At 32.7% G+C, this 21,040-nt stretch overlaps 2 protein-coding genes and 2 long non-coding RNA genes across 5 annotated transcripts; 3 read left to right on the forward strand and 1 right to left on the reverse strand.

The window, feature by feature from the left end:
• Nucleotides 1-7,337: 7,337 nt before the first annotated feature.
• LOC126902958 (uncharacterized) lies at nt 7,338-10,302 on the reverse strand. Its single transcript, XR_007703383.1, has 3 exons — nt 10,171-10,302; nt 8,110-8,201; nt 7,338-7,686 (listed from the first exon to the last, which is right to left on the reverse strand). It is a non-coding gene; the product is annotated as an uncharacterized LOC126902958 (long non-coding RNA).
• LOC126902955 (E3 ubiquitin-protein ligase RNF8-like) lies at nt 7,656-12,166 on the forward strand. The gene is made up of 5 exons (XM_050680768.1): nt 7,656-7,803; nt 8,004-8,073; nt 8,833-8,930; nt 11,743-11,941; nt 11,996-12,166. Exons 1-5 carry the CDS (start codon nt 7,708-7,710, stop codon nt 12,070-12,072), a joined length of 540 nt encoding a protein of 179 aa, XP_050536725.1. The 5' UTR covers nt 7,656-7,707; the 3' UTR covers nt 12,073-12,166.
• A 4,056-nt stretch (nt 12,167-16,222) lies between these two features.
• LOC126902957 (uncharacterized) lies at nt 16,223-19,285 on the forward strand. Of its 2 annotated transcripts, none has more exons than XR_007703382.1 (3): nt 16,223-18,498; nt 18,677-18,882; nt 18,988-19,285. It is a non-coding gene; the product is annotated as an uncharacterized LOC126902957 (long non-coding RNA). The 2 variants fall into 2 exon arrangements; XR_007703381.1 differs by having other exon boundaries at nt 16,223-18,272; nt 18,499-18,882.
• A 46-nt stretch (nt 19,286-19,331) lies between these two features.
• Nucleotides 19,332-20,847, forward strand: LOC126902950 (uncharacterized). Its single transcript, XM_050680759.1, has 2 exons — nt 19,332-20,584; nt 20,657-20,847. The coding sequence occupies exons 1-2, from the start codon at nt 19,892-19,894 to the stop codon at nt 20,801-20,803; spliced, it is 840 nt and encodes a 279-aa protein (XP_050536716.1). The 5' UTR covers nt 19,332-19,891; the 3' UTR covers nt 20,804-20,847.
• Nucleotides 20,848-21,040: the final 193 nt, after the last annotated feature.

Below are 21,040 nucleotides of genomic sequence, written 5' to 3' on the forward strand. Positions count from 1 at the left end.
ATTATAATTATACTATTAATTGAGTAGAATATAAATAAACAGTGCCGGATAAACCGTCGGTACAATGCACTATTTGTACCGGGGCCTAGACTCTTTGAAAATGTATATTTTGTTTTTTCAAATGGTGTATTGAATTTTACTTTGAAAGTTTATTTAATTTATTCCCAATGATGGTGAATGGTAATTGTAAATGTTTGATCGATATTCGATTTATTTATCTTTCTAGTATATCAATTTTAAGTATAGAAAAGGAAAGAACTAAAACTCTAAATATTGAAATAATAATTAACAATTTTGCCAATGCAAAGTCAAGGAAAAAATTTTTCTTAAAATAGAACATCTAAACATTTTACTTTTTACTATTATATTGAAGGCTTTCTTTATTCTGTAGATAATAATATACTATTAATTTTATTATACTTTGTACTCCATTATTTTGTAACTATAGAGTTATCATAGTTGTATACTTGTGACTTTTTTCATAACATTTTTAAATTAGAGGCCCCTAAATTTTTTAGAGTTCAACATCCGGCACTGTAAATATACTATAAATGTGTGTATTACTCTTGGAATAATATATTATTTTCTATTTCATTCTTTAAACTCTCTTCGAGAGGTTTAACTTCAAGGTTTTTAAAAAGGTTAAATTTGTATTTTTCTGTACACTTAACAACAAGATCACATGATTTTTCTCTAAAAAGTCAATTTTGTAATATAAAAAATTGCACTTCATTGATGAATGATTAAAAAATAAATGATATTTAAATAATATTATATTATGGAATAGCATTTTATTTTAAAACTTTCCTATACTTATTATTAGAATGAATNTTTCATTAATGAATGATTAAAAAATTAATGATATTTAAATAATATTATTTTATGGAATAGCATTTCATTTTAAAACTTTCCTATCCTTATTATTAGAATGAATTGCATAATTATCATTTGTAAAATGCAATGAACAAACAACAGCTAAATGAAATTAAACAAGCTCATAATAAACAGCTAAATATAAATATAACGATGAAATAATAGAGTAATTTATTTAGGATTCTGAAAAAATATGATAATGATAATTAAGAGTTACTTGTTTTTACCAGAATCAAAATTTATTGGTTTTTTAGTTATTTGGCCTAATCTTATTTGTTTTTCTCAAAATTTTCTTAAGACTGGATCTTTTGGAAATCGATTCGAAGTTACTTTTTTATTTTTTACCAATAATTTTTTTTTATTACCACTAATACAATCAAAAAACTCACAAACAGGCATTTTGTCATAAAAAATATAAATTTAAGTAGAAGTATGTAAGTATATCAAGTTAAAATAAACGCTGTTCATTTTATTCAATATACCCGGCATAATCATTTCATATCAAATAATTTGCAAATTGATCATATTTGTTTATATTGTAGTATAGATATCACAATAGATTGATATCAATCAATAATAGTAAAAGGTATCATAAAAAACAATACAAAATATTAAAGTTGCTGTCAAGTATTTGATTTAAAGAATTGTATTTTGGCGGGTAAACCTACGGCCAATGAAATGAGGCGAACCACTACTATGGGTGAGAAGGGCGGGATGCGTTAAACGGTCCAAAACTCGTTTGTTACTGACATACCTATCTATTTTGTCATGACCGTAGTCTTCTTCCCGTTGTCAAAGTGATAACGTCAACGATTCGATCCGCACTCGCGCATCGTCGTCATCTACGCTGCTAACCTGTTGACGTCCGAGGAACACGCCGGACAACGCGTCGTCGATGCCAGCGAAAGTGCCGCGATATTATGCGAAGATTATATATTCCTACCGCCACCGCTAATATTAATATATATATATACAGGGTGATTTTTTTATCATAACCCACTCAATTACTTACAGAATAATAATAATTTAAAAAAAATTTTTTATTACTATCTTTAGTTACACATTATTCTTGATTTATTAACTATGTAATANTATTAATATTTATACGTATATACAATGTTAGGGTGGCTCAAAAAAAATCGATTTTCGAAATGTTTATGAGATACCTCATAAATGTATTATATACATTAAAATAAACATTTTATGAAAATTTGAGATTAAAAAAAAAATTTTTACAGGTCGCTTAACGCGTTTTAAGAAAATTGACCAAAAATACTCAAATAAACATAAAATGTCATTATTTATTCAATTTTTGTTCAAATTTCTTACTTAGTACATCTAAATTGTTCGTTTTTTAATGCCGAATAATAATAATTAGAAAAAAAAATTGTAAGTCCAAAATTGATTGCGTAAAGTCCATAAAAAGCTCAAAAATATGGTTAAGTTCAACGAACTGTTAAGTAAACCAAAAAATTTTTTTTTTCATTTTTTTTTTTTAATTTGATTAATATTTGTGTGTATTTTAAGAGGAAAAAATTTTTTCCACTAATGTTTAAAACTACTACCTTTTTTTTTAGATTAGAACGTACGCTAGAATATACGATGTACATAAAAATAAATGAAAATATCGTCAAATTTTACTGTTTCCATTTTACATTTTTTTATTTTAAAATTTGGCATTAGCTATATATACATACATATATATTTATAATTATAAAAATAAAAATAATTTTTTTTTTTTTGTCACCAATGTTGATTTTTTACAATCGGGGTACTCATTCTAGACAGAATAAACGTATCTAGCCGAAAAGCCACGTATATATTGGCGTCTGCTTTAACTTAGTGTGATAAAAATATTAATGATTATTCGATAAGTAAAGATTGAATTCAAAGAGCTCGTAATTTTAATAGAAAAATTATAAATAATGAAATAATAAAATAATTCAAACCAAACACCGCTTTAATGGTTCACTGGGACGGAAAAATGTTGCCGTCTTACAACAAAAAAAATTACACTGAACGTTTAGCGGTATTAGTATCTGGTGATGGCAAAACTAAACTAATTTAGTTAATCAAACAAATATGATATATTTTGACACTACTGCCTCCAACACTGGAAAACTAAATAGTGCATGTATTTTAATTGAAAAAAAATTAGGTAAGGAATTATTGAGTTTTGCTTGTAGGCACCATATACATGAAATAATAATTAGGAGAGTTTTTGATAAATTAATGCCTCCATCATCTGTCCCAGACATAGCTCTATTCTAAAGATTTTCTAATAGCTGGGAAAATATAGACAAAAGACTATACTGTAATATGTTGACAGATGATGTTGTGTTAAAGATATTAGCACCAAATATAGACATAATTTCTAAATTTATGAACATAAATTAAATTTAAATCATCCTCAGGACGATTTAAACTCAATAATTCCTTACCTAATTTTTTTTCGATTAAAATACATGCACTATTTAGTTTTCCAGTGTTGGAGGCAGTAGTGTCAAAATATATCATATTTGTTTGATTAACTAAATTCCAATCAACCAAAAGCTTAATAACGGCATCAGCTTGCGATTTGCCTGTAGAATTTAAAAGTTTAGGCACTCCCAAAAGTTTAGTTTTGCCATCACCAGATACTAATACCGCTAAACGTTCAGTGTAATTTTTTTTGTTGTAAGACGGCAACATTTTTCCGTCCCAGTGAACCATTAAAGCGGTGTTTGGTTTGAATTATTTTATTATTTCATTATTTATAATTTTTCTATTAAAATTACGAGCTCTTTGAATTCAATCTTTACTTATCGAATAATCATTAATATTTTTATCACACTAAGTTAAAGCAGACGCCAAAATATACGTGGCTTTTCGGCTAGATACGTTTATTCTGTCTAGAATGAGTACCCCGATTGTAAAAAATCAACATTGGTGACAAAAAAAAAAAAATTATTTTTATTTTTATAATTATAAATATATATGTATGTATATATAGCTAATGCCAAATTTTAAAATAAAAAAATGTAAAAAGGAAACAGTAAAATTTGACGATATTTTCATTTATTTTTATGTACATCGTATATTCTAGCGTACGTTCTAATCTAAAAAAAAAGGTAGTAGTTTTAAACATTAGTGGAAAAAATTTTTTCCTCTTAAAATACACACAAATATTAATCAAATTAAAAAAAAAAAATGAAAAAAAAAATTTTTTGGTTTACTTAAGTGTTCGTTGAACTTAACCATATTTTTGAGCTTTTTATGGACTTTACGCAATCAATTTTGGACTTACAATTTTTTTTTCTAATTATTATTATTCGGCATTAAAAAACGAACAATTTAGATGTACTAAGTAAGAAATTTGAACAAAAATTGAATAAATAATGACATTTTATGTTTTTTTGAGTATTTTTGCTCAAATTTTCTTAAAACGCGTTAAACGACCTGTAAAAATTTTTTTTTTAATCTCAAATTTTCATAAAATGTTTATTTTAATGTATATAATACATTTATGAGGTATCTCATAAACATTTCGAAGATNTATACATATATGTTAATATTCATTTATATATTCCTACAGCCGACGCCTCTGCTGCCGTATATGCCTCGTGTGTAATGTTCCCTCCGCCATGCCCGCCCACATAAACACGGCTATACCTCATGCATGATATGTTTACGTACTTAAGTCCCTTTAAATATATATATATTCTAATTACTATTAAAACTTATATATTAATACACTTTATTCTCATTAAGAGATATGTAGTGTATTCATTCCGATTACGGAGGATGATTCTCGTATCGTTATTTTTCGTCACTACCTCCACGTTACGCCTGCTGCTTTCTTTGGATGTGATAGCCGTTTCTTAGACTCCCTCTTCGGAATCGAACCCTTATTTCCCGTTACCCGTTACAACCATGATATTGATATTAACTACTATCATAACATGAAACTAAATAGTGAAAAATAAATATAGTTTAAAAAAACTATATTTTTAATTTTCTAATGCTATAACTTTTTGAAAATTACATACTATTAAATAAATACTATTTATATATCTGTTTTATTAGGCATACTTTTTTATGAAACAAAATCATTTCCCTTCATATATATTTATTCATATATTACACTTATAGATCATAAAACTGGCAATCGGGATATAAATAAGGAAATAGGAGATCATTTACTAGATAATATTTGTGATCTTTTGACGTTTGATTGAAAGAAATCGGTTCAGTGAGAGATGAGAAAAGTGGTAACAGACACAAAAAAAAAAACACATCATAGTAAAATTAATACCTTCTCAGCTTCGCATCGAAGTTAAAATTGAGTCCAGTTATTTATTTGTTTAACATTATTATTTTCTATAAGCTTTTATAAAATTGTTCTATTTTGTATTAACATTATGTAATTAACATGTGCTACCATAGTTACGAATGTTTTTAATTCAAAACAAATACTTTCATTACTTTTAAGTCTACTTTAAAGTGTAATTATATGATAGATTTGAAACTGAATACCATAAATCCTAAAAGACATAAAAAATACAATGAGCTTAAAAAGAAGTAACAGTTATTCTGATATAACTGGTAATGCAACATTACAGTGCTTGGCTAGTGGCATTAACTATCCTATTGGAGAGACTGAGGTAGATTTTTTCTTTAGGAAATAAACTCAATTTAAGTGTTAAGATGAACTTATTAAAAATACATATATTTTTATATGAAAATAATATCTATATTAACTTTAAGCCATCTAAACTTTGTTTTATATTTTACAATATACTTTATTTTTCTTTAAAATGTTTAAATTGATATATTATAACTCTTCAGTTGGTTATTGGTCGTTCTCTTGCCTGTTCACTTGTAATTGAAGAAGAATCTATTTCAAGACGACATCGTTTTATAAATAAATCCAATGGCCAATATCTTATTTCTCACAATGTAAGACTTAAAATTTTTATTGCATGTTTATATTAATTTAGCTATTAAAGAAAATAATTAATTCTAAGTTGATCAACAATATCTGTACTACAGGGAACAAATAATGAAACTTATGTAAATTGTGTGCAAATTCCTTATGACCAAAATGATCATCAAGTTTTAAATCATGGAGATGTTATTTCCTTTGCAGATGGGAGTGGAAATATTAGATATCTGTACAGATTTGTTTTACAAACATGTACAAATAAAAAATTGAAGTAACATTATTCTTAAGACATCATGTGTGTAAGTAATTTGTAGAATATGGATAAACAATACACTAGTATAATCAAATCTATTATTCATTTTATTAAACGCCATCAAATGAATTGATTAATATAAACACTATATTTAAATTAAAATTATCTGAAAAATATTATTTTAATTCATTCTTTTAATATATGACAGTTATTTTTATTATAAACTTTCTAATCGCTTAATATGATAATTACAAAGAGTATGAACAATATTTGTTTATAAAACTTTAAATATAGATTTTACATTTAATATTTTTAAAAAATGAAAAAGATTATTCCTTTTAAAATTTTAATTTTTAAACCATGACACGACTTACGTCGCAAAAATGTGGTCAACACTGGTTTTGAGGATAGAGGCCCGTGCGCCGTTTATTAAATGAGCGACAACAGATTATTTTAACAAACCGAAAAGATAAACACAGTAATAATAATCTTCGCATAATATCGCGGCACTTTCGCTGGCGTCGGCGTGATCCCTTGGCGACAACAGGTTAGCAGCGTTGTAGGCGGGTGAGGATCGGTTGGTCGACGTTGTCGCTTTCACAACGGGAGGAAGACTCTCGTACCATTTGCGGCGGATCGTCGTCGGCCGTGCGGCATTTGCTGGACTTTGCATCGTGGCGTATGGCACGCGGTGTTGGTCAGTCAAATACTCATAACATAGGGCGACGGCTGATAAAGATGGCACGAGTCGCGGGTCATCGTGTATAACGAAGCGACACGGGCCGTGTCAGATATGCTTTGCTCACAAAAAATATTTAAAAAAACTTGCATTCATGGTAGAATGCTTTTTTGCAAAATTCAGAATTATGCTTAAAATATTTAATTCATATATACCCTATTCTTTTAGAATTATTCTGCTTTTTGTGTTTAATTTTTATAAAGTTAGATGTTCAAAATAATTATATTTATTTTTCAGACGAAATAATGAAGAATAAAATTAAAATAAAAGAGTAAAAGTCAATCTCATGTTGAAAATATTGTAAGTTTTAATTCTGTGGATGATCTTTTTTTTTACAATTCATTTCTTTAAATGAATACAAAAATTATATATTTATTTTTAATTTTTACTTATGATACGACCCTATTTCGGTACATATCTCATATGCCTGTTAACAGTAACCCAACATTTTAATTAGTACATGTCCTATTAGAAAAAACTAATTAAAGTATAATGGAATCAAATAATAATGTTTATTAATAATAAAATAGTAATCTATGGATTCAAGATATGTTGAGAATGTCCATCAGGGAGATAAAAATGTGCTATAAACATCATGAGAATTATAATTTTTTAAATCATAATTAAATAATAATAATAAGTTCAAATAATATTAATTAGATGTTAAACATTCATTTGGTAGGTCTCAACTGCTTGTTGCACTATATTTTCACAAACAGTTTTCTGTAAGAATGTGTATATTAACATTGTCAGCGGGTCCCTGTATATCTATCTGTAATAAGCATGAATGCTGACCAAGCTGTTAAATGTTATTCACTGAACCAAGATTTGTGCACAAAATGTGACCGTATCACTTATTTAAATCCAATTTTTTAATTATTAGTTGACTTATTTTAGCTGAAAAGAGAAAGAGCATTAATGAAGCGTTTTCTAATTGCTAAATTAGATAAATTTAATGAAATAATTAATAAAGAATCAAAAAAAGTTAAAAAATTGAAAAAAACAGTTCTAAAAGTAAATATATTTTAAGTAAAAATAACTTAACCTCTGGTTAATACATATTATATTATTTTCACTAAAATTTTTTTTATTAACATTTACTATAATTAAAAAAATATATATAGAATGTATTAGTTTTTAAATTAGTTCTAAAATCATGTTTTACTAAGCTATATTTTTGTATTAAATCATATTAAAAAAAATTTTTTCCGCAGCATAAACTCGCTAATAATGAATTAACAAAAAAGAATTTAGATTACCAAAATACTTTAAAAATACAACAAGGTGATTATATAAGTATATATATTGTTATTAACTTACTTTATTTAATTTTACACCTGTTTAAGCAAAGTCGCATGATATTCTTAGTATATAACATGAAATATACTGTTTCTTAATCTGGACTTATTTACCTGTATAAAATATATAAGTGAATAACCTATGAACTCCATTTATTTATTTTTTGGATGGAGTTCACAAAATGGGGTATAAATTAATTTTGGGCTTATATATTACTATTGTATTAAATTGAACATTAGAAACATTGGTAACAATATCATGTCCATATGGTCATTGATTATTAAGTAATTATCAAAAGCAGTTACATATAAACATACATTTTTTTATATTATAACAATTATAATTCAAATTACTAAGAAAAATATAATTTATAATGCATTGTCATGTGTGGTCTTTATTGATTTTTATAAATATTTTAGAAACATCTTCATCACGTTTTAAAAATAAATAAATCTTATTCCTTTTATTAAATATTTTGATAAGAAAAAATATTAATTAAAAAATAAAACACCTATGGATTTAAGACATTTTTGAAAAACTTAATTTATCTTATTTTTCCTAAACTTTCAATTGTATTAAGGCTAAATTAAGTATTAAATTACATTAAAAAGATGTATTTATCAAATTATTATAATTTGTAATTCTATATTCTAGATAAAATTTTTAAGTTAAAGTTTGTTAAGTTTAATTATTATCTTTTTTTTTTTTGAGAAGTTAATTTTTTTGTTTGCATTTTTTTTCTAGATCAAATATCAAAAATTGAAGAAACAATAAAAGAAAAAGTTTATAATGTTCTAGAAAGTGATTTTCAATGTTCAATTTGTAATGAATTGATGGTTAAGGTATTATTTTTACATTTAAATCCATTAATAGTGTAAATATAACACGTCATCATGTTAAAAGTTCTTAGCAAATTTATTATGTTACTTTGGTTAAAAAAAGCATTAAGGAATACTTTTTAATCAATTTTAAGATTATTAAATAATATAAAGGGATAGTAGAGATCTGAAAACTTTTTGAACTCTTTAGTTCTAGAATTATAAATAAAATTTCTGAAAAGTAAAGCTAAAATATTTTAATTAAAAAAATAATTTCTAATGAAATTTTTTTTTTTATTAGTTAAAAAAGTAAATAAATGTGTTTAAAAATCAATTGTAAAATTCATATAGTAAAATCTAGTAAAGTAATTTAAAATGCTTTTCTTTAAGTAAATGTACATATTTTTATTTTGAACTAACAATTAATATGATTGCTAAACATAGGAAGACACAAATTTTCAATTTAAAATAAAATTTGTTCAATCTTCTAAGATAAAAAACGATTTTACAATTACTTCATTTACTTACATTTACATTGCTTTACCATGATGTGTCACATTTTAAAGTAAATTTGTTTGTTTATGAAAATAAAATGCAATTTAGGTAAAATGAAAAATATTACTATGTCATTGTCTATATATTATTATTTTATAATTTAGTAACTTTTTTTATCCAAAATTTAAATAAGTTTTTAAATNCTTTTTATTCAAAATTTAAATAAGTTTTTAAATTTTGTTTTTATAAATTAGCTTCTAAGAGACTGAAAAAAAAATCACATTCTTCATAATTATACCAACAAAATTATTTTATTTTAGAACTTGGGTTTGAAGTTTAAATAAAACATATTTTATCTCAAAATTGCAGTAATACAAAAATAAGCAAAAATTTTGTTGTTTGGGGTATTTTATTTGACCAATGTTGGATATTTGGGGATTTGGTCAATTCAGGAGCAACGAGGTTCTATCGGGGTTGTAGAGTCCGAGGGTTTAGAATAGTAAAGACAAGTAGTTATAAAAAGATTTGTATTAAGTTCCTTTCATAGGGTATTAAAAATGACCTAACTGGTAAGTACCTGAAATAATACACTAAGGCAACGAAGAGGCGGTGGCCATCTCACGAATACCATGTAAAGTGATTATGTATAAGGTACGAACTAGTCAGTAACAATTAATAAAGTTTGAATATAAAAATGTGATCTATTGCTTTATCATTCTTTACTCAGATTATTAATTCTAAATAATTGGGTTAATATAAATTCACTTACTATATATCTTACGTTCAGATTTATACTTTTCCTTTTTAATAATTAAAAAAATTATTGACGCAAAAATAATTGTACTTGATATCGCTTTAAAATGTACCGACGACAACACGGGGTCGCGGCTAGTTTGATCAAAATAAATCAGTTAGAAGAATTATGAATTCCTTATTGAATTGAGATCTTCAAAAAGAAAAGAGAACTGAAGGTCTCTTAGAAAATCAGCGCCTTTTTATATTATTATTAATTACCCCCATCATGGGTTGTTGCCATCAGCGCTTTTAGTGATTTTCAGTTTATTGTATAAAATTTGAACATAACATGATAATTATTTTAAGATAGTATACAATAATCCATTTAACATGTTTACAGGGTGATTTTTTTATCATAACCCACTCAATTACTTGTAGAATAAATATAATTTAAACATTTTTTTTTTTTTTATTATCTTTAGTTACATATTATTCTTGAATTTTTAACTATGTAATACTTTTTAAGTTCATCCCTTATGCCTTGTAAGGGGGTCAACATTGTATTTTTAAATGGTAACACATATTTTTAATTTAATAAAATGTTTGAGTTTTTAATTTAATAGTAAATGGCATTTGAATTTTTAATATAACTTTATTCGTTTATTAGATATAATCATTTAAAGTTTCAAATTTTTGAGTTAATATACATGTATAATACACATGGGATTGTAAATACAGGTAGCTAATTGGATTTTTATGACATTGCTGTCTCAGTCACGGATTGTTTATTATCAATTATGATTATCANTTACACAGCATTGTTATTATCAATGATAGTAAGGTACATTGTTGTGAGTTTATAAATACACTAACTGACAATACAAAAAGTATATCTATTGGTAGTCATAATTGATAATAAACAATTCGTGATTGTAACAGCAATGTCATAAAAAACCAATTAGCTACCTATATTTACAATCCCATGTGTATTATACATGTATATTAACTCAATATTTTGAAACTTTAAATGTTTATATCTAATAAGCTAATGAAGTTATATTAAAAATTCAAATGCCATTTACTATTAAATTAAAAACTCAAACATTTTATTAAATTAAAAATATGTGTTACCATTTAAAAAAACAAAGTTGACCCCCCTCCAAGGCATAAGGGATGAACTTAAAAAGTATTACATAGTTAAAAATTCAAGAATAATGTGTAACTAAAGATAATAAAAAAAAAAAATGTTTAAATTATTATTATTCTGCAAGTAATTGAATGGGTTATGATAAAAAATCATTCTGTATAAATATGTAATAGCTTGTGTACAAATGTGTATATGTTATGACAGATAAATTAATTATTTGTTTGTATACAATTGGTATTAAATATTGATATATTAAATATAATTATATTATTAATTAAATATTAAATATTGATAAATGTAAGATGCGTAATGCAGAGCATTGTGCATATTACGACAAAATGTTAGTTCAAGAAAACTTGAATTTTACGCATCCATAAATTAGATTAGAATAATGATTTTGAATATCTCATTATCATTGGGAAATAAATAAAATTTAGTCATAAATTTTTTTTTTTTTAGGCGTGTACAATTAATTGCAGCCATACATTTTGTGAAGTTTGTTTAAATACTTGGTTGAGAGAAAGTAATGTGTGTCCTCTTTGTCGAACTTCAGTTCAAACCAAAACTCTTTGTCTATCTATGGATAACTTTATTACTAATATTTGTAATCTTCTGGGGAATGCAATAAAAGAACATCGGGAAAAAGTACAACAAGAAAGTAAGTATATTTGAACATTTATTAACTTATATTTATTGTTATAACTATTTTTAGAATTGACAGTTAATGTCCCACGAGTAGAGTATCCGCGACAAATGGCTAGAAGAGGTCGTAGAAGAAGATTAAGATAATTTACCTTATTGTTAAAAATAAAATATTTTCTATACATTATCTCACCTATTGTATTTTAAATTTTAATTAAAAGATATTTGATACCAAGCAAAATGATGGGTACTTTTTTAACAACTATGAGCACAATAACATATTATTTAATGTTTTTAATACAAATAAAAATAAGCATAAGTATTTCAATTATATTTTACATGAACTCTATTAAATAATAAAATAAAACCTTGGGAGCTAGAGCTATTGGTTGGTACATAAGGATTTTGTTCGCCACCGGGTTCCTACTAACCCGTTTCGCTGCGTTACATTGCCCGTTTCGCTGCGTTACAGTGTCGGCGTGATCGGGCTCTACGGGGCTACGAAACGTCGGCACGAGCGCAGTGTCCCTAGCTCGGGGAATCGGGCGCGTCCTCAGGTTGCGGATAGAGGAACGGCCTGCAGATATGCAGGTTAGCCGCGAAATAAGCAGTCCATTAATTTGGACTGACGAATAAGCGGTCGCGGACAGCGAGCCCCTCGTTCGCTCGTTAACCCTGCAGATATGTAGGGTAGCCGTGATATAAGCCACTCCTAGAGTGGACGAATAAGCGGTAGCGATCGAGGGTAATTTTCATAACGGGCGGGTGGGCCCGATAGCCTGGTAAGGCAACCACCTAGGTGAAGGCAACACCGAAAACAAATCCCCTGGCGGCAGGTAAAACGCAGGGAAGGACACCCGTAAAAACCAATCATGGAAGGAAACCAGTGTAAAAAAACCGTTACGGTTCCAGAAGGTTCGGATCCTTCAGGACCGGCTGGGAAGAGTGCTGTTGCAGGCTCGACCCGGTCGTTATCTAGCGACTGCATCGAAACCGTGGGACTGGTGAGGCAGGGTCCAGGGGCGTTCGCGCCCAAGTAACTGTCGGAGGGTGTGCCAAGCAGGCACCCTCCAGTGACCTTCGGGTCACTGAGGTAACTGCTGGTGGTTTTACTATCACCGAGGAGATAGTGGACGATTGGGAAGGCGTGCGTGATCGCTTCCGCGACGATATGCTGCTGACCCAATCGGAGTTTACTCGATGGGTTGACTGGCTCCATCGCATGGAGAATGTGGAGTTGTCAACGGATTGTTCTCCGTGTGGCCAGTTCCGGACGGCCGAGGCGTTCCGGAGTTCAGTGTCCACTGTATTAGGGGTGATGCAGAGGGACCTGGACGAAGGGCGTCAGTTTGCTCCGGAAAGAGTCAATGAGTATGACCCTCTAGAGGGCATCGATGATCCCAGCCAGAGGGCTGAACTCATTGACAAGTGCATCTCCAGCCGCCGAGGGGAAGCCGCAGCGGAACGCCTCATTGGCGTGGCTCGGCTCGTCTCTTCGGAGCTACTATCCCGCTGCAATGACAGCCGGGTGCTGAGAAGCATGGGACGTGGGCTTCGACAAGCCGTGGACTATATGGTCTACACGGAACGCCTTGATAAGGAGGCGCACGAGAAATCGTCGTCTCCCGAGGCTGCTGTGCTGGAAGACGAAGACGAGGCGATGAGGACGGGTGATCGACCAGGTGGTGGAAGGGTGGAGCCGTCCCTCGGAGAAGGCACATCGGCCCACCACCGTACAGATTCACCGGTGCTAAGCCCATTGCCGGAGAACTCTCCCCCATTGCGTTATCCAGGTAAAAGGAGGGCGCCTCTGGGGGAAGAGTACGAAAGTGACGACGAGGCCACGTTCGACGTCGGCCTCAACTATGTGGTTGCCCTTGCAAGAACGGCAAAAGTTGAGGGGAGTCTGATGAGTGAGGTCCCAGGTACCCACCTGGAGTATCTCATTCAGCAGATATCCCTCTCATGCCAGGCCCTCACCGAGCTGAGGAGCTCTGTGCAGCCTTGCCGGAAGAGATGGCATGACCCGGCGGATGAGGCGACTGCCACGTCGGCTATGGTCGAAAGGGTTGGCGAGCAAGTGTCGGTGCTCCGAGGAGTTATCGACAAACGCCGAGGAATGGGCGTGCACAAAGAAGTGCAAACGGCCACGAAGCGGCTGGAGGAGATCCTGGATGAGGAGAAGTGCAGGAGAGCGTCTCTGCGGTCCAGGATCCCTCAGGTAGCCTCATCGGAGATGGGGGATAATCCACGGGCGCCGGAAGGAGCGATTCCGAAAAAGGTTAGGGAAAAGGCTACACAAACCGACCACGCGGTTAGCGTTGACAAACCGGACATGGAGCCCGTTGACGTGCCAGCCACACCGTGTGTGAGTGCGCCACTCTTCGTCCCGCCAGCCACCGCTGAGGTGGTCAAACGGGTCAGAAAAAGGCGTAGGAAGAAGAGGACGAAGAGTCGCAAGGAAGAAGGTAAACCTGTTGCGACAGACTCAGCGTCTCTGCCGCGTCCTCCGCTCCAGACCGCGACAGCACCTGTGGCTCTGCCGCCGGTTGCTTGGTCTGAGGTGGTTAGGTGGCGGAAGACGCCTGACACGGTGGCGGACCCCCATCCGAACCCTGGGCCTCTTGCTATTACGCGGCCCGTAATTAAGGCAAGGGCCCCGAAAACGTAGGCCATTATTATTGGTCCTCTAAAAGAAGGCCAACAATATTCGGCCATCATAAAAAGGGTCATGGCGAATATTGACCTTCAGGCGCTGGGCGTCGTGGTCTCCGGTACCCGCAGGACCAAGTCGGGAGCAGTGCTCCTGGAGGTTCGAGGTTTGCTGGCAGCCAAGGTCAGAGATACCCTGGACGGCATGGACGTCCGCGTGCATCGCCCAACGATGTCCGTGGCGTTCATGCTGTTAGACGTGGAGGAGTGGATAGTGGAAGAGGACGTCGTAGGGGCGTTGACCACTATCCTCTCCAAAGATGTAGTGACGACACCCGTCGGTCAGTGTCAGTCCGACTACACGGGAGCGGCAAGGGCCGCTTCGCGTGGTGCGAGGTTCCTATTAGGGCCTCGCAACCGCTGGTCAGACTGACACGACTCAGGGTGGGTTGGAGCACGTGCCGGATCCGGGTCCCAAAAGACAAAGGTCCGCGCTGCTACAGGTGCCTCGAAAGGGGTCACGTGCAAACGGCCTGTAGCGGTCCGGATCGGACTGGCGCGTGCTTCACGTGCAAAGGGGAGGGCCACCGGTCAAGGGACTGTCCCAAGAAGGTGGGAGGGCCGGAGAAGACATCATAAGGTATCTCCTGTCCTTCTCACTCTATTTAGTGTGATATGTGTTTGTGAATTATTATTTTAAGCCAACCCTCGCGAAGTCCTGCCCCCACCTCCACGTGGTGCAGCCCGGGCAACGGATCCCGACTTTTGGGATCCGGCTAACGGGGGAGGCCACACCACGTTGTGAATCAGCTCTGATGTGATGTCTCAGATGATCTCAGTGGTGATGTGAATTTTAGACGGCGTGGGCCGCCCTGAAGCAATACCTCGCGGTAGTTCCAGGGCGGTCCACATCATGCCGGATGTGAAGTAGAAAAAAAAAAAAAAGGGTTCCTACTAAAGCGGTTGGCCCATATGACTAATATTAACAATAACAATAAATTTAATGATAGATTTCTAACCATAAAAAAAAGAAAGATTACCATTCATCTAATTAATATGAGTAGGGTAAAATAGAGAGTTCTAGAACCCCCCCCCCGCCTCACCCCTTCACCTACCCAACCACTGGGTGGGTGGGCGTGGTCGGGGGGAGGGGCGTGTCACACAGTGGGCGTGGTCTCTTAATGGTGGGGGTAATGTCAAGGTCACACAGTGGGCGTGGTTTTCTCGATGGTGGGGGTAAGTAGATGGCGTGGTCTTATCATTGATTGGGTAAGGAGAGGCGTGGTCTCTCGATGGTGGGGGTAATGGAGGATCGCATTCATGAGGGTGGGGGTAAGGAGAAGGCGTGGTCTTATCATTGATTGGGTAAGGGTAGGCGTGGTCTTATAAATGGTGGAGGGAAGTTGTGGAGTGGTCTCACGATGGTGTGGGGTAATGACCTTGGTCAAGGTCAAACAATAAACGTGGTTTCTTGGTGGTGGGGGTAAGGGGAAGCGTGGTCTTATGAGGGTGGGGTTATGGGTGGAGTGGTCTTATCATTGATTGGGTAAGGGGAGGTGTGTTCTTATTAATGGTGGTGGGAAGGGGTGGAGTGGTCTCACGATGGTGTGGGTAATGGAAGATTGTATTTATGAGGGTGGGGGTAAGGAGTAGGCGTGGTCTTATCATAGATAGGGTAAAGGGAGCCGTGGTCTCACGATAGTGGGGGTAATAGGTAACTTAGGTGGGGGTGTTAAGGTCAATTAAAATGGGGATTAAAGTGCGCATGCGCACTATAACTTCATGTCAGTGGTGGGGTAGGTAGCCATTCGGAAATGGTTGTCTCCTCCTACGATGTCATCTACTGGAGGGTAAGGTAAACCTCATGTGAACTGATAACGGTAACTGATAAAAGTACGTGTAAACATACACATTACATTGAAATAGTGTACGTCAAATAGTGGCCGCCGTTGCCACTTTAACATATTTACTTAATATTAACGCTACAAAGTCTTCATCAACAATTCCTATACAGGAAAGGGGTAACGAAACATAACATAAACCAACCTATAATGGGTGGGGATGAATCCAAGTTAAACTAAAACGTTTTCTAAGAATTTTTATCATTGCCTACCAGACGCATAGGTAAGCATATTTCCAACATCAAAGGCACCGCCATATTATAACTCACATTACCGTCTACATTTTATAAGAACAAAGACAACCTCTCTCGTTTTGGCATAATAAATTCTAAGAAATTTATCATGGGTAACCAGACGCTTAGCTAAGCATATTTTAAACATCAAAGATTTCGCCGTACAGTAATAATCACTGTTGTATGCATTTATTTTTTACATAGTATTTTATTGTTGGTAACCAGACGCTTACGTCAGCATATTTCAAACGTCAAATGTATTACTATATTATAACTCACATTACCGTCTACATTTTATGAGAACAATGGCAACGTCTGTCGTTTTGGCATAATAAATTCTAAGAAATTTATCATGGGTAACCAGACGCTTAGCTAAGCATATTTCCAACATCAAAGGTACCGCTATATTATAACGTTCATAGGCGTCTGCATTTTTATTTTTTACATAGTATTTTATCATTGCCTACCACCAGATGCTTAGAAAAACATCTCGTTAATATTAGTATATTACTATTAATTATATAATTAATATAATTACTATAATTGGTAATATATTTTTAGAATTACTATGTTTAGGTTGCTATAATAGTATAATCGCTATTATTATTATTTTCTACTGCGCCTTTAAAATAATAATATGTGTATCGCATTTTATTTTATTATATTTAATTTGACAATTTTTTTATACCTATAACTAGAGGTATTACATTTAAAGTCGCTCCCCCACTACCAGCACCCCCGAGTCTTCACTGCGTTTATCATTTAATGTATACATTACATTGAAATAGTGTACGTCAAGTAGCGACCGCCGCCACCACACTTGACTATTCCTTGAACGATTTGTAACAAACTCTATTAAGACAATTGGGTGTGAGGTGCGCACAATGTTTGAAACCCAATGAAAACTAACCTAAGTCAGGGGAGGGGGATTTCCTCAACATGTCGTAATGAGCGACGGGGTAATGAAACTTAACTTGAAACCAACCGCCATATTATAATCCCACATTACCGTCAACATTTTACGAAAAATAATTGCTGTCTGCGTTTTATCAAAGTTATCTTTTTCTAAGAATTTTTATCATTCCCTACCAGACACTTAGGTAAGCATATTTCAAACATCAAAGGTACCGCCATATTATAACACACATTACCGTCTACATTTTATAAAAACAAAGACAACGTCTGTCGTTATGGCATTATAATTTCTAAGAATTTTATCATGGGTAACCAGACGCTTAGGTAAGCATATTTAAAATATCAAAGATTTCGCCGTACAGTAATAATCACTGTTGTATGCATTTATTTTTTACATAGTATTTTATCGTTGGTAACCAGACGCTTACGTCAGCATATTCCAGAGATCAAATGTATTACTATATTATAACGTTCATTGGCGTCAGCATTTTATGAGAACAATGACAACGTCTGTCGTTATGGCATAATAAATTCTAAGAAATTTATCATCGGTTACCAGACGCTTAGGTCAGCATATTTCAAACATCAAAGAGGTCGCCGCATAGTAATGTCGTATGAATCTTATCATCGGATGCCAGACGCTTAGGTCAGCATAATTCCAAAGATGTTACAATATATTAATGGCCATTGTTGTATCTATTTTATGAGAAAAATGGCAACGTTGTCTTTTTTCACGCCTACGCGTTTTATGAGAACTATTGCTATCATCGTTTACCAGACGCTTACGTCAGCATATTTCAAACATCAAAGAGGTCGCCGCATAGTAATGATTATTGTCGTATGAATCTTATCATCGGATGCCAGACGCTTAGGTCAGCATATTTCCAAAGATGTTACAATATATTAATGGTCACTGTTGTATCCATTTTATGAGAAAAATGACAACGTTGTCTTTTTTCACGCCTACACATTTTATGAGAACAAAGACAACATCTGTCGTTATGACATTATAATTTCTATGAATGTTATCATCGTCTACCAGACGCTTAGATAAACATATTTCCGACATTATTTGTGTAGTACCTGTTTAAACCAACCAAAACTTGTCTAAACAACATCTTTGACCCCTATAAAAGAACGTCACATCAATTTCAGGATCATTCACTCATTATCTCTTCTAAAGCGATTATACCAAAAACCATTTGTTTGATTATTTGTTGTCCTAAAGAATTTCTATGACTTTTGATATAAAATAAGTAAGTAATACATTTATATATATTTTTCATTTAAACTGTTTTCCACTGACTTTGGTTACTAGTTATGTTTAGAGTTGTTAAATATTTATTATTTTTTTATTTTAGAATGGAGCAATTAAAGAAACAGTTGAACGATCAGAGTGCATTAAAAAGATATTCAAAATTAAGTGATTTGGAGGAACACACGCCATACAAAATCATATCTATGAAAAATACAAGCACACGAAATGGGGTTGTCGTTGTTGGTTGTCTATTCAACAATATGAATGTGTTTATCCCGAGATTGAAATTAACTAATGAAGAAATCGAAGCTTACAATATCAACAATGATGATAACAAAATACATTTATTATATAGAGGCAAAAGTGGAAATGCATATTTGTTTGATTTTCAGTAATTTGTTAATATTTTGCCTTGTTTTTTAAACTTATTTATATAAAAAAATAAAAAAAACTTAGTATCATAAACTTGTAAGATTTAAAATTCAATAATATATACTATTTTTTTTATTTTATACAATTTTGTCATATTTATTTAAACTTTATGCCTTTGTGTATAATAAAAGTCTATAGTACTAAGCAGTGCAAAGAAGAGTTTTACACATTAAATAGCAAATTTACTATACGCTATGGTATTTTTAGCAGGTTGTACTATGTATGGCATGTAGTAGGCTGTTTATAAAAGTAGTAGGGACACTGTGTCGGTTTACCGAACAGCATGTCCTGGAATCGTATAATCTCGATACAACAAGTCTGAACATGTTAAAACCTGTCTGAACGCGTTCAAATCCCTGTTCATCCTGTTTGAACCCCGTCTGCTTGTGTTTACAACTGTTTGTATCATATCTAACGACGAAAATTTGACTATTAATTACTATTGGGTTTAAATTAGTTAATAACTTCACCGTGGTGTAAGCATAGCGCTCTAATCGTTATAAGATTTTCTATATAAACAGACGTTACTTTAACTTGTTGGTAATGTGTTAAGTCGATATTTGTATACTTTAAGAATGGCTGGTTCTCTCGCTACAATTGCCAAATTCTATAACAAACAAACATTTGCTAAACCCCAACCTCACAGTGAATTAATCGATTGCACTGATTACGTTTTGAATTTCAATCCTCGTAAATTCGTTCAGATAGGATTGGATCCAAAAGATCGATTTAACGTAACTATTCGTTTACTATCGTCAACCCGTTACATACTTATAACGATAGATTTCCTACAACGGATTTATACGTTGATGGGTAATATTCTGTCGCTAATTTTCGACCCTGTATCAAGACAAAAGATTATTTTACTCAAGGATGAATACGTCACACTCTCAAAGACTACGTTTCAAGGAGAGTCTTCGCTAGTCTTTGAATCACAAGCACAAGATGAATGCCGAGTGTTACTCACCCAATCAGACATTTTAAAACTCAGCGCTTTGGAATGTTGTATCTTTGAGACTATCAATCAAAAGATGACTGTAATTCAACCATTGGTTCTACAACAGTTGGAACAGATGGCTCAATATATGAAATCTCAGTATGAAGTAAATGTGGAAAACAAATGTATGTTGATCAATGCGGTTTCGGATTATACGATTAGAAATAGTTTACCCAATAGCGATCTGAGCTACATAAGCCAAATAAAACAATTTGCGAGCCAGCAGTTGGAACAACGGTGGACGATGCTGGAAGAATATACTAAAGAAATGGTGAATTAAATTTTTTTTTTTTTTTTTCTAACAGAGTAAAACGTAATTAATAAATATAAATAATTTTTTCAGTCTTCTAACGGAGAAAACGTATGCTCGACATTTTTTGGGTCGCTGGCCGATGATATACAGTCGGAACCAATCATACCATCAAATACAAATAACCAAGAAATACCAACAGTAGTTGTTAGTAATAGCTATCTGTCGACAAGTATCTAAAACATGTATATAATTTAAAAAAAAAAAAAATTGTTTAAAATAAACGTATGTTGTATTGACATGTGCTGTTATTATTATACAGGGTGTTCAGTAACAATTTTTGTTTGTAACAATGAGAACAATAGAAACCCGTTTCCTGACTTACTGAACACCCTGTATACTGAGACATAGTGAAAATCTCGTTTTTAACGTAACTTGTAATTAAAATTATAATGGATACAAAGACTATAAATACGT

Source organism: Daktulosphaira vitifoliae, unplaced genomic scaffold, assembly GCF_025091365.1.
Source record: "Daktulosphaira vitifoliae isolate Bord-2020 unplaced genomic scaffold, ASM2509136v1 Scaffold_3, whole genome shotgun sequence".
NCBI classification, from domain to species: Eukaryota; Metazoa; Arthropoda; class Insecta; order Hemiptera; family Phylloxeridae; genus Daktulosphaira; species Daktulosphaira vitifoliae.

Excerpts from the sequence above, each read along its gene's own strand:
- LOC126902955 (XM_050680768.1), top strand. The coding sequence starts at position 7,708 with ATGAAGCGTTTTCTAATTGCTAAATTAGATAAATTTAATGAAATAATT. Across the intron at positions 7,804-8,003 it reads TGAAAAAAACAGTTCTAAAA|CATAAACTCGCTAATAATGA; the intron begins GTAAATATATTT and ends TTTTTTCCGCAG. Across the intron at positions 8,931-11,742 it reads GTAATGAATTGATGGTTAAG|GCGTGTACAATTAATTGCAG; the intron begins GTATTATTTTTA and ends TTTTTTTTTTAG.
- LOC126902950 (XM_050680759.1), top strand. The coding sequence starts at position 19,892 with ATGGCTGGTTCTCTCGCTACAATTGCCAAATTCTATAACAAACAAACA. Across the intron at positions 20,585-20,656 it reads AAGAATATACTAAAGAAATG|TCTTCTAACGGAGAAAACGT; the intron begins GTGAATTAAATT and ends TAATTTTTTCAG.